The 12,563-nt window shown below is 40.4% G+C and overlaps 1 protein-coding gene across 2 annotated transcripts in view; it reads left to right on the top strand.

Moving 5' to 3' along the window:
- LOC108719073 (tomoregulin-1-like) overlaps positions 1 to 12,563 on the top strand; it is a 385,317-nt gene that overhangs the window by 121,244 nt on the left and 251,510 nt on the right. For both annotated transcript variants that reach the window (XM_018267683.2, XM_041566231.1), the window contains one exon: positions 6,966 to 7,095. In XM_018267683.2, the coding sequence (XP_018123172.2) occupies positions 6,966 to 7,095 (130 nt within the window). The remainder of the gene's footprint in view (positions 1 to 6,965; positions 7,096 to 12,563) is intronic.

Raw genomic sequence — 12,563 nt, 5'->3', positions numbered from 1 at the left:
ATATCAAAAATAATGGATCCAAGCAACAAACTCTTCACACCTGTAATTAAAATTATTATATTAACACAAAATAAGCAAATTCTTGAATCCTGAAACAAGAAATGAAGGGGGGAAAATTACATGAATAAACACTAAAATGTAATACAATTTAACATTTCATTTGTATCTCTGTCTAGAGTCTGGAATCATTCGCTGAGAGGGGGGTGTGAGAGTAGCTGTAATCCTGTTTTTGACAAAGAGCTCTCAGCATGCCGCTGTTCTCTCACCGAACTTGCTCTTCACTAAAAAAATAACATTATATTTTATACAACTTTTATAATTACAGTTATACTATTGTCTACTGGGCTAACTCTTCATACATTTTATAATAGTGTATTGTTTGCCTCATTGTTTAAGCAGTTGGAATAATTGTTTTGTAGTAATCCCATCAATCTCCTCTTTTTTTGCACTCCATCATTTACAAGTGCCCAAAACATATCTCTACGAGTAATTCTATCATTATCTTCCTTTTGCTCTGACCTAGAAGCTCTTTCTGTTTGAGCGGGTGCTGACTTTATTTCGTACTCCCCTGGGTCAGTTAACTCCCTCATTGCCTGAACAGCTGCTTCGATAGGTTGCCTCATAAGATTCATCAATACACCATTTCATAGCTTCTTCTTTCAATTTGTTAATCGCATCCTTGATAGTATACCATGGTTTATCCCCTCCTGGCCAATCAGTAGTTAAGGGATACTATCTAAATGCTCCTATTGCAGCCAACATTAACAAATTTGTAGGTTGTTGGCTATTGTATGTCCTAAAGACACCTTGAACAGTAGAATCATGAGTTAGCTGCACAAATTTAGGTGCATCGTCTTGCTCTATAGAAATGCCTGGAGCTCCCATGTCATACAAACGTACTAGCCAAGTAGATGTTCCCCTGGCTGTTGCTTAAATCTCATATGTATGTCAATTATTTCTTGTTGTGAAAAATCCTCTAATATATTTGAAATCTACAGGTTGATTTGGGATTTGTACTACCTTCCATCGAGATACAGGACTACATTCTTGATCAGAACTAGAGGAATTTTGTTCTTCAATTGAATCCTAAACACTACCATCCCAGACCTCTTTTCTCTGACTTATCTTTCCCTTTCTACTTTTATTTTTATAGCGTGCTATCCTTACAGCAGATTTTTATGTTTTAACTTTTTAGTTAACAGTTCGACCTTCAGCTTCGGCAATGTTTAACTGAGTTTCTGCAGAACCTAACTTTTGCTCAAGCTTCACTTTCTTTGTAATTAAATCAGAAAACCTTTGATTTATTTTTGTGTATCCAGCCAAAAGTATCCAACCTCGTCTAGACACGGCACTAACTTCATTACTTTTTCTACATTTGCCCTCTGAAGACATTGTTCTACATCTGTTGGTTCACATCCCAAGACTCCCATGGCCTGTACAGCATGCCCACTCGTTAGCAATGACCCTATACGGTGTCTCATCCCAACCAGGAACACATACACCCATCCCTGATCTGGGCACACTTATCATAGATTTGCGATAGAAAGCCATGTAATAAATTATTTCCAGAGACCCCATTCCTGGTACCAAATGTTTTACTAGAGGTTCTATGAGTGTCTCAGAAAAAGGTTTTATGACACACAAAAGATGAAAAAGATACACATTACCGAATGAGTAAAATGAGCAAAGCACTCCTCTCTGCAACTAAGACTGGGAGATCCCCATACAGTCCGCAGATCGAAGTACCTCAAATGGTCTCAAAGGTGCTGTGGTAGCATGCATAATCTCCACAGGCGAAATCTCAGCTGACCGAATGGAGACCCCCCCCAGTTTATATATGCTCAAAAACAATAAGCTCATACATTAAACCACTTGGTTAATAACAGATCTTGCTTCCCACACGCTCATCAGGATCTGGACAGACTCCCAACAAGCACATCCGAAGCATAGATCTTATCTAGTCAACTAGTAGCACTTTATTACATATTCTGCCTCTGGCTATAACAAAGGAACAAATACAACTATTATGTCATCGACTAATTGGGTCCAATAGTTTCTCTTGTACAAAGCTTCGTTATACACAATCATTGGTTTAAAGCTGTTTCATATACTATATTGGGTTCAGCATACCATAGAATAACAGTAGAACAGTTATTTGTGTTATATTTATCAAAGTACCATCATGAGCCACCATTGATAATAGTACTTTGTATTATATTTCTATCAAAGTCTTATAGTTGTATCGAAGTATTACCATGAGCCATCACTGATAAAACTCCTATTATTACAGGGGTAATTCATGCTATTGGCACTAACCTTAGATTCATCCTAAGTCTAATGCACAGTTGGTCTTGATGCACCAGGCACATATCATATAAGGTGCAGGAACATATAGCATTCAGGACAGGACTTTGTGTGCTCTGGTTGAAACCTTAAACCTGTGAAGGCAAAGCGAGTGTGGGAGCTGCTAAGCCAGTGTTGCATGTGATCTAAGTGTTGCATGTGAATTAAGTGTTAAGCAGCGTTAAAAACCTTCAGGCGTTTAAAACCAAAAATAATAATTTACAATACAATATTGGGTTTGCTGGTATTACTCAGTGTGTGTCTTGTCACATGTATGTGGTGTTGGAGCAGCAGTTCCATGCAGTATTTACATGTGAGAGATGTCGGTGGGTTTTCATCTTGGAATCTGAGCTGCAGACTCTAAGGGGTGAACTTGCAGCACTGAGAGCAGCGGCAAATGAGGGGAATGACAGGAGGCTCGCAGAGCAACCACTGGCAGGGGATAGTGGAGTGGGGGGAGGAGAAGGGGCAGTGGAGGCTAATGAGGGAGGAAGGTTTGTGACAGTCAAGAGGGGAAGTAGGGGACAGAAGAGTAGGGGGGCTGGTCCACAGTTTGTCCAAAACAGCAAATTCGCCGTTTTGGCTGAGGATGCTTGGGAGGAAAACTCCGAACTGGCGTGTATGGAGCAGGCTGACTCTCGGAGCACCCCAGGAGGCAGTGGCTCTAATACGGGTGGTGGGGGGAGTGCAAGGAAGGAAAGGCAGGTTCTAGTTATAGGGGATTCAATTAATAGAAAGGCGGATAGGGTCATCTGTCGCAAGGCCCCTACATGCCGAACAGTCTGCTGCTTGCCTGGTGCTAGGGTTCGGCATGTGGTGGAATGAGTGGACAGATTATTGGGAGGAGCTGGGGAAGACCCAGCGGTCTTGGTACACATAGGTACCAATGACAAAGTTAGAGGAGGTGGTGAAGTCCTCAAAAATGATTTTAAAAAACTAGGTGCATAGCTAAGGGCGAGGACTTCCAGGTAATTTTCTCAGAGATATTACCTGAGCCACGAGCAACACTAAGGAGACAGCGGACGGTAGGGAGATTAATGCGTGGCTGAAAGATTCGTGTAGGGAGGAGGGTTTTGGGTTTTTGGAGAACTGGGCTGATTTCTCAGTCGGCTACAGGCTCTTTGCTAGGGATGGGCTGCACCTCAATGATGATGGGGCAGCTGTTTTGGGAGAGAAGATGGCTAGAGGGTTGGAGGAGATTTTAAACTAGGTGTGGGGGGGAGGGTTCAGTAAAAGATTCAGTGGAAGACAGGTTAGATGAGATAGTGGGCAAAGAAAGGGAAAATGGGGGAGGAGCTTTGGCTGGGGGTACTGTTAAGGATAGGGAGGACCACATGTCATATGTTCAATATGGTACCAGTATTAAATGTATGTTTACAAATGCAAGAAGTCTGACTGGTAAAATGGGAGAGCTGGAGCTGCTGGTGTTGGAAGGAAAATATGATGTGATTGGTGTGGCAGAAACATGGCTGAATGAGTCGCATAACTGGGCAGTAAATATCAGTGGCTATACTTTGTTTTGGAGGGAAAGAGGCAAAAGAAAAGGAGGAGGGGTATGTCTGTATGTTAGGCAGGATTTAAAAGCTCATATAAAGGAGGAGGTTATGTTAGAAAATAAGGGGGCAGAAGTCGTATGGGTGGAGTTCTTCACCAATTGTAAAGAATCCAGCAAATTAATTGTAGGAGTATACTATAGACCCCCTAATGTAAGTGAGGAGGAAGAGACAAAGCTCCTAATGCAAATAGAAAAGGCTGCTAGTTTAGGTAAAGTAATGATAATGGGGGATTTTAATTACCCAGATATAGACTGGAGCAATGGTACTGCTAAATCAGTTAATGGGAACAAGTTTATAAACTTATTGCACGACAATTTTTTAGCACAGGTTGTTGAGGAGCCTACCAGAAAAAATGCTATTCTTGATTTAGTGATCTCAAATGACCCAGAACTTATAGCAAATGTGCAAGTCATTGAACCCCTGGGTAATAGTGACCATAATGTGATATCTTTTAATGTCTGGTGCAAAAAACAAAAATATACTGGGGCAACAAAAACCATGAATTTTGGAAAAGCTAATTTTAGTGCCTTGAGGGCTGCCCTACAGAGCATTGATTGGGCATTAGGTTTTCAGCTAAAAACACAGAACAGAAATGGTTGTCCTTTAAAATGATATTAAATCATTACTGTTCTCAATTTATTCCCTTAAGGACTAAACGTAGAAGCTCTAAGAATCATCCTGTGTGGCTTAATACAGAAGTAAAGAAGTTAATGGGAAAGAAGAAAAAGGCATTTAAAAATGACAAATCTGTAGGGACAGAAGCTGCATTTAATGAATATAAACACTGTAATAAATGTTGTAAATCAGCAATCCGGAAGGCTAAGTAAAGAAATGAAGAGTTAGTTGCGGTGGAGGTGAAAACTTAGCCTAAAAAGTTTTTTAAATATATTAATAGTAAAAAGATGCAGGTTGAGAGTGTTGCTCCATTAAATAATGTTACCAGTATGGTTGTAACAGATACAGAAAAGGCAAATGTGTTAAACCAGTTCTTTTCTTCAGTGTATACAATAGAGGAGTCTGGGTTCACAAGCTCACTTTATAACTGCACGAATGGTTCAACTCAATCTAGTCAGTGGCTTACTCAGGATATGATTCAAAAAGCTTTAATACAAATTAATGTAAACAAGGCTCCAGGGCCTGATGGCAAACACCCCCGGGTTCTAAGAGAGCTTAGTTCAGTTTTAGACCAGCCCTTATTTCTGATTTTCTCAGATTCACTGTCATCTGGTATGGTGCCTATGGATTGGAGAAAAGCTGATGTTATTCCAATATTAAAAAAAGGGATTACCATCTCAGTCTGGCAATTATAGGCCAGTAAGCTTGACATCTGTGGTGGGCAAATTATTTAAAGGCTAGTTAAGGGATCACATTCAAAATTTTGTCCTAATGAATGGCATTATGAGCAACAATCAGCATGGCTTTATGAAGGATAGGTCATGTGAGACGAATTTGATTGCATTTTATGATGAGGTAAGTAAGATTCTGGACAGTGGGGGGGCAGTAGATGTGATGTATTTGGATTTTGCCAAAGCGTTTGATACTGTGCCCCACAAACGACTGCTTTCTAAACTAAGGTTTGTTGGGCTTAATGAAGTCGTTTGCACGTGGATAGGAAACTGGCTACAGGATCGGGTACAGAGGGTGGTTGTTAATGGGACATTCTCTACTTGGATTAAGGTTCTTATTGGGGTCCCTCAGGGCTCGGTATTGGGTCCACTTTTGTTTACCTTGTTTATTAATGACTTAAGGGAGGGTGTTGTAAGTAATGTATCAGTGTTTGCAGATGACACAAAATTATCCAGCCCAATTAATTCCATCCAGGATGTGGCATCCTTGCAACATGATCTTGACAAACTGGCAATCTGGGCAGCTAAGTGGCAAATGAGATTCAATGTTGATAAATGTAAGGTCATGCACCTGGGATGTAAAAATATCCAAGCCACTTATACCCTTAATGGGACTGCACTAGGCAAATCCATTATGGAAAAGGACCTTGGAGTCCTTGTAGATGATAAACTTGGCTGTAGCAAGCAATGCCAGTCAGCAGCATCAAGGGGCAAATAAGGTCTTGAGCTGTATTAAAAGGGCCATAGAGTCAAGGGAGGAGGGGGTCATTCTTCCACTGTATAGAGCACTTGTAAGGCCCCCATCTAGAATATGCAGTACAATTTTGGTTTCCATCACTCAAACAGGACATTATTGTATTAGAGAGGGTACAGAGAAGGGCAACTAAGCTGGTAAAAGGTATTGAAAATCTTAGCTATGAGGAAAGACTGGCCAAATTGGGGATGTTCACGCTGGAGAAGAGGCTCTAAAGGGGTGATATGATGACTATGTATAAATATATAAGGGGATCATGTAATAATCTCTCTAATGCTTTATTTACCAGTAGATCTTTCCAGCTGACACGAGGTCACTCATTCCGATTAGAAGAAAAAAGGTTCCGCCTAAATATTCGGAAGGGGTTTTTAACAGTGAGAGCTGTGAAGATGTGGAATTCTCTCCCTGAATCAGTTGTACAGGCTGATACATTAGATAGCTTTAAGAAGGGGTTGGATAGCTTTTTAGCAAGTGAGGGAATACAGGGTTATGGGAAATAGCTCATAGTCCAAGTTGATCCAGGGACTAGTCCGATTGCCATTTTGAAGTCAGGAAGGAATTTTTACCCCCTCTGAGGCAAATTGGAGAGGCTTCAGATCTGTTTTTTGCCTTCCTCTGGATCAACTGGCAAATAGGTAGTTAATAAAACTATGTTACTATGTAGGATGATTTTTAATAAATTGCCAATAACATGCTTTAACCTCCAAGAAAATTCAATGCTATAATGACCCCAAAAGCACAGATAAATGCAATGGATATTTATCAAGGGTCAAATTCAAAAAGACCAACCAAAATTAAGTAAATTTTTTTTGGGTCGAATAGGTCAGTTTTTGATTGAATAGGTCCATATTATGCCAAATTCGTATAGTTCGAATTGATGGAATATCGCATTCGATTCAAAGTTTTTTCCCAAAAAAAAACTTTCTGTTTTTTTTTTAATTTTAATGTGTTTATTTCTTTTCTCAGTGCCAAACCAATTATGCTCCAGTCTGTGGGTCAAATGGGGACACTTACCAGAATGAATGCTTCCTGAGGCGCTCTGCCTGTAAACAGCAAAAAGATATCACAGTAGTAGCTAGAGGACCATGCTTTTCTGGTAAGGATTCTGCAGCCAAAGTTATTCTACAACTTTTTTAACAACTTATATTAAAGTCACTGTCACCCCTAATCAAATACTGTATGAAGTCTGCATCTGCAAATATCAAGATCAAACAACATGGCTGTCACAGCATTTTCTCTCAATCTAAAAGATGGCAAGAGAGAGTCATTCAGTTGGATTGCTCCTTTAAAAGTGTGTGCTTGGGGGGTGCTCTGGACAGATTTACTCTAATGTCCTCTAGAATCTAGACATAGTTTAGGCCAAATAATGCCAATGAAAGAACAAAGGCCACTTTATTAAACCACTCAGAATGATATAAGGGTCAGGGCACACATATAGTTACATAGTAGTTACATAGTTAAATTGGGTTGAAAAAAGACAACGTCCATCAAGTTCAACCCCTCCAGATGAAAACCCAGCAAACATACACACACCCCTCCCTACTTCAAATTAAAGTCTATATACCCAAACCTATACTAACTATAGAGCTTAGGATCACAATATCCTTTGATATAATGTCTGTCCAAAAAATTCTTAAAGGCATTAACTGAATCAGCCATCACAACATCACCCGGCAGTGTATTCCACAACCTCACTGTCCTGACTGTGAAGAATCCCCTATGTTGCTTCAAATGAAAGTTCTTTTCTTCTAGTCTAAAGGGGTGGCCTCTGGTACGGTGATCCACTTTATGGGTAAAAAGGTCCCCTGCTATTTGTCTATAATGTCCTCTAATGTACTTGTAAAGTGTAATCATGTGCCTTTTTTCCAGAGAAAACAAGCCCAACCTTGACAGTCTACCTTCATTATTTAAGTATTCCATCCCTATAACCAATTTAGTTACATGTGTCTGCACTCTCTCTAGCTCATTTATATCCCTCTTAAGGACTGGAGTCCAAAACTGCACTGCATACTCCAGATGAGGCCTTACCAGGGACCTATAAAGAGGCGTAATTATGTTTTCATCCCTTGAGTTAATGCCCTTTTTTATGCAAGACAGAACTTTATTTGCTTTAGTAGCCACTGAATGACACTTCCCAGAATTAGCCAACTTATTATCTACAAAAACCCCTAGATCCTTCTCATTTAAGGAAACTCCCAACACACTGCCATTTAGTGTATAACTTGCATTTATATTATTTTTGCCAAAGTGCATAACCTTGCATTTATCACCATTGAACCTCATTTTCCAGTTTGCTGCCCAATTTTCCAACTTAGACAAATCACTCTGCAAAGTGGCAGCATCTTGCATGGAACCTATAGTTCTGCACAATTTAGTATCATCTGCAAAAATAGAAACAGTACTTTCAATGCCCACCTCCAGGTCATTAATAAACAAGTTGAAAAACAAGGGACCTAGTACAGAGCACTGCGATACTCCACTAACAACACTGGTCCAATTAGAAAATGTTCCATTTACCACCACTCTTTGTAGTCTATCTTTTAGCCAGTTCTCTATCCATGTACAAATACTATGTTCCAGGCCAACATTCCTTAATTTAACCAGTAACCTTTTGTGTGGCACTGTATCAAATGCTTTCGCAAAGTCTAAGTAAATCACTTCCAATGCCATCCCATAATCAAGGTCTCTACTTACCTTCTCATAAAAAGAAATTAATCTAGTCTGGCAAGATCTATTACGCATAAAACCATGCTGGCACAAACTCATAGTATTATGATTTGCTGTGAAGTCCAGTATCTTATCTTTTATTAACACTTCAAAAAGCTTTCCTACCACTGACTGACTAACTGGCTTATAGTTTTGAGGCTGAGAACGGGATCCTTTTTTGAATAAAGGCACCACATTAACAATTCACCAGTCTCTGCACTATGCCAGCTCTCAATGAATCCTGAAAAATTAAGTAAGAGGTTTGGCAATCACAGAGCTAAGCTCGCTAAGTACCCTGGGATGAATACCATCTGGCCCGGACCTTTGTTAATCTTAACATGTTCTAGTCTCATTTGAATTTCCTCATGTGTGAACCATGCATCATTAGTTGTATTACTAGAATTGGGACTATTAAGAAGGAAACCTTCACTTACTGGTTCCTCATTTGTGTAGACAGATGAAAAATATGAGTTCACAATCTGCGCTTTTATTTTGTTTCATCAACCAGCTGACCCCCCCTCTGATAGTAAGGGTCCCACCTCTTCCTGCTTCAATGTTTTACTATTAACATATTTAAAAAATAATTTTGGAATTTTTTTACTGCTTGCTGCAATATCCTTTTCTATATAATTTTTAGCTTCTACTGAATCAAAAAGGTTTTTCAAAATCAGCGTGCAGAGAGGAGCGATCAGAGCCACAACCCCCTAGGCAACGAACTCGTTTGGGCCTCTTTGTGGGCTGAGTGGGCCTCTGTGTACCTGAAATGCCAGAGCCTATTTTAATTCTCAGTCCGGACCTGTGCGTCTGTGTCGCTCCTGGAGAAGGGGGTCGCCGAGGATCGCCGATCTGCTGCAGGTAAACTTACCTGCAGCAGATCGGCGATCCTCGGCGACCCCCTTCTCCAGGAGCGACACAGACGCACAGGTCCGGACTGAGAATTAAAATAGGCTCTGGCATTTCAGGTACACAGAGGCCCACTCAGCCCACAAAGAGGCCCAAACAGCCCCACCAGCCCACTAAATACTGCCTTTCAATGGGACCTTATAGCAGCCCCTCTGGCATTTGCCAGAACCTACAGATTGCCAGTCCGGGCCTGCAGACGCAGCAACAGCTTCCTTGTCACAGGACCCGGACCTCACGTGTTCCAGCGCCGCCCACCCACTTCCTGCTGCTCTGACTCATCGTTTCTGGACCCTACAGCTCTGAAAAGGACCCTCTTCACCTAAATTCGGTAAGTGCCCCTTTTTTTTTACTTATTTAGTACATTTACAAGCATTTACATTTACACAATGCACATATTAGTAAAAGTAGTTATTTTTGTTTTTCTGACTTTTCAGATTTTTTGATTTTTCACACTTTTGCACTTATTTACACACTCACATACACATGCACAAATGTATACACTTTTTAGAGCTGTACATCCATGCATACACAAACACACACTTATAGGGGTTTTTTGTACTTTTTTTTTTTTTAGTTCTTCATTTTCAAGTTTCCCTCTTGTTATTTCCCTAAAAACGTTAGATTTCATAGCGTGACTACTGGATCAAGCATTCTGACCACTAACCACTCTGTCGGAAAAGTTATTTTGTTATTTCGTTGATTTTCCTAATTGTATTTGATTTTTTGTGATTTTTATTGCAGTTGTATGCTTGCATTGTTTTTCCTTGTGTAATTTTTTAGCATCATTTACACTTTGATCATTTGGGGTAGAAACACATTTTTAGCAATTCTGTGTTCGCCAGAATGTGTACTTTCCAAAAATATATGGTTTTTGGGGGTCTTTGTACTGTTAGGGGGTGTTATGGCACATTATATGCAGTCAGGCGAATTGACAGCCGAGAAAATTCTTATGCACTATTTTTATTTGGGGTCCGCACGTGCCCACCTTCTTTGGTATATCTATGCATAATGGGCATCAAACTGTTCAGTAGACCCTTGCCATCAATATTTATGGTGTTTTCTAATTGTATGTAAGAAATTAGGTGAGATAAATGCAACCAACTGCAATATTTTTAGGCGATTTTCAGAAATATCATAAAAACTGCTGCCTTTAGCGTTGCTTTGTAGTATGTACGTTTGGAGTAGAAAGACAGTTTTAGCAAATTTTTATTCGGCAGAATGTGTTCTTTCCAAAAATATATGGTTTTGGGGGTCTTTGTACTGTTAGGGGGTCTTACGGCACATTATATGCAGTCAGTGTGCTATGTTCACAGAAGGCGAATTGACAGCCGAGAAAATTCTTATGCACTGTTTTCATTCGGGGTCCGCACATGCCCACCTGCTTTGGTATATCTATGCATATTGGGCATCATACTGTTCAGTAGACCATTGATGTCAATATTTAGGGTGTTTTCCATTTGTATGTAAGAAATTGGGTGAGATAAGTGCGACCAACTGCAATATTTATAGGCGATGTTTAGAAATATCATAAAAAACGCTGCCTTTAGCGTTGCTTTGCAGTATGTACGTTTGGAGTAGAAAGACAGTTTTAGCAAATTTTTATCCGGCAGGATGTGTACTTTCCAAAAATATATGGTTTTGGGGGGTCTTTGTATTGTTAGGGGGTCTTACAGCACATTATATGCAGTGAGGGATGCTATTGTTCACAGATGGCGAATTGACAGCCGAGAAAATTCTTATGCACTGTTTTCATTTGGGGTCCGCACGTGCCCACCTGCTTTGGTATATCTATACATATTGGGCATCAAACTGTTCAGTAGACCATTGACGTCAATATTTAGGGTGTTTTCCATTTGTCTGTAAGAAATTGGGTGAGATAAGTGCGACCAACTGCAATATTTTTAGGTGATTTTCAGAAATATCATAAAAACTGCTGCCTTTAGCGTTGCTTTGCAGTATGTACGTTTGGAGTAGAAAGACAATTTTAGCAAGTTTTTATTCGGCAGAATGTGTACTTTCCAAAAATATATGGTTTTGGGGGATATTTGTACTGTTAGGGGGTCATAGGGCACATTATATGCAGTCAGGGCGCTATGTTCACAGAAGGCGAATTGACAGCTGAGAAAATTCTTATGCACTGTTTTCATTTGGGGTCCGCGCGTGCCCATCTGCTTTGGTATATCTATACATATTGGGCATAATACTGTTCAGTAGACTCTTGATGTCAATATTTAGGGTGTTTTCCATTTGTATGTAAGAAATTAGGTGGGATAAGTGCGACCAACTGCAATATTTTTAGGCGATTTTCAGAAATATCATAAAAACCGCTGCCTTTAGCGTTGAGGGGAAAAATGTAACCAGAACTGCAGGTGAAGTTTCCTCAAAAGAGCCAAAAGAGGTTGCAGTCTGGCACATGAAAAATAAGCATGAAACATGGACTCCCTTTTGCTACAGAATGGGCAAGCAGCTGTGGAGTCTGTAAAATGGACCAAGTACTCTCCTGTGCTCAAAGCACCATGGAGCACTCTCCAACTCAAGTCTCCAGTGGGTCTGGGCACCAGGCTGGAATAAAGGGCTCTCCACTGGGGTTTCTCACCCTCATTAAACACCTGCCTCCAGATGTTATTATAGCGGGAGACAAGAGCAAGAAAGTGTAGGAGCATGAGGGAGTACAATAGCTTTCTTGTCATGTCATAAAAGCACGTTGAGGTAAAATTCTCCAACTGGCTCAAGTTGGGGGAAGGAGGCGTCTTGGGTGCTATTTTTATGGCTGGAGGTGGAGAGTTCCAAGGTGGATGTGGTTCTCCACCACGTAAAACCCCATCAATAAATGTGTGAGATTCAGGAGAGAGAGGTTATTCTTGATCTCCTGGAGCAGACGATGTGGAACTCTAGTGGTAAGGTACCCCATGCGTGGCATAACTGCCCGAGCTTCCACCCAATCTGACCTCTCGA

This window comes from Xenopus laevis, chromosome 6L (assembly GCF_017654675.1).
Source record: "Xenopus laevis strain J_2021 chromosome 6L, Xenopus_laevis_v10.1, whole genome shotgun sequence".
In the NCBI taxonomy this organism is placed as follows: Eukaryota; Metazoa; Chordata; class Amphibia; order Anura; family Pipidae; genus Xenopus; species Xenopus laevis.
Note: the sequence above shows the minus strand (reverse complement) of the source record. Positions and strands in the feature narration are given on the sequence as shown.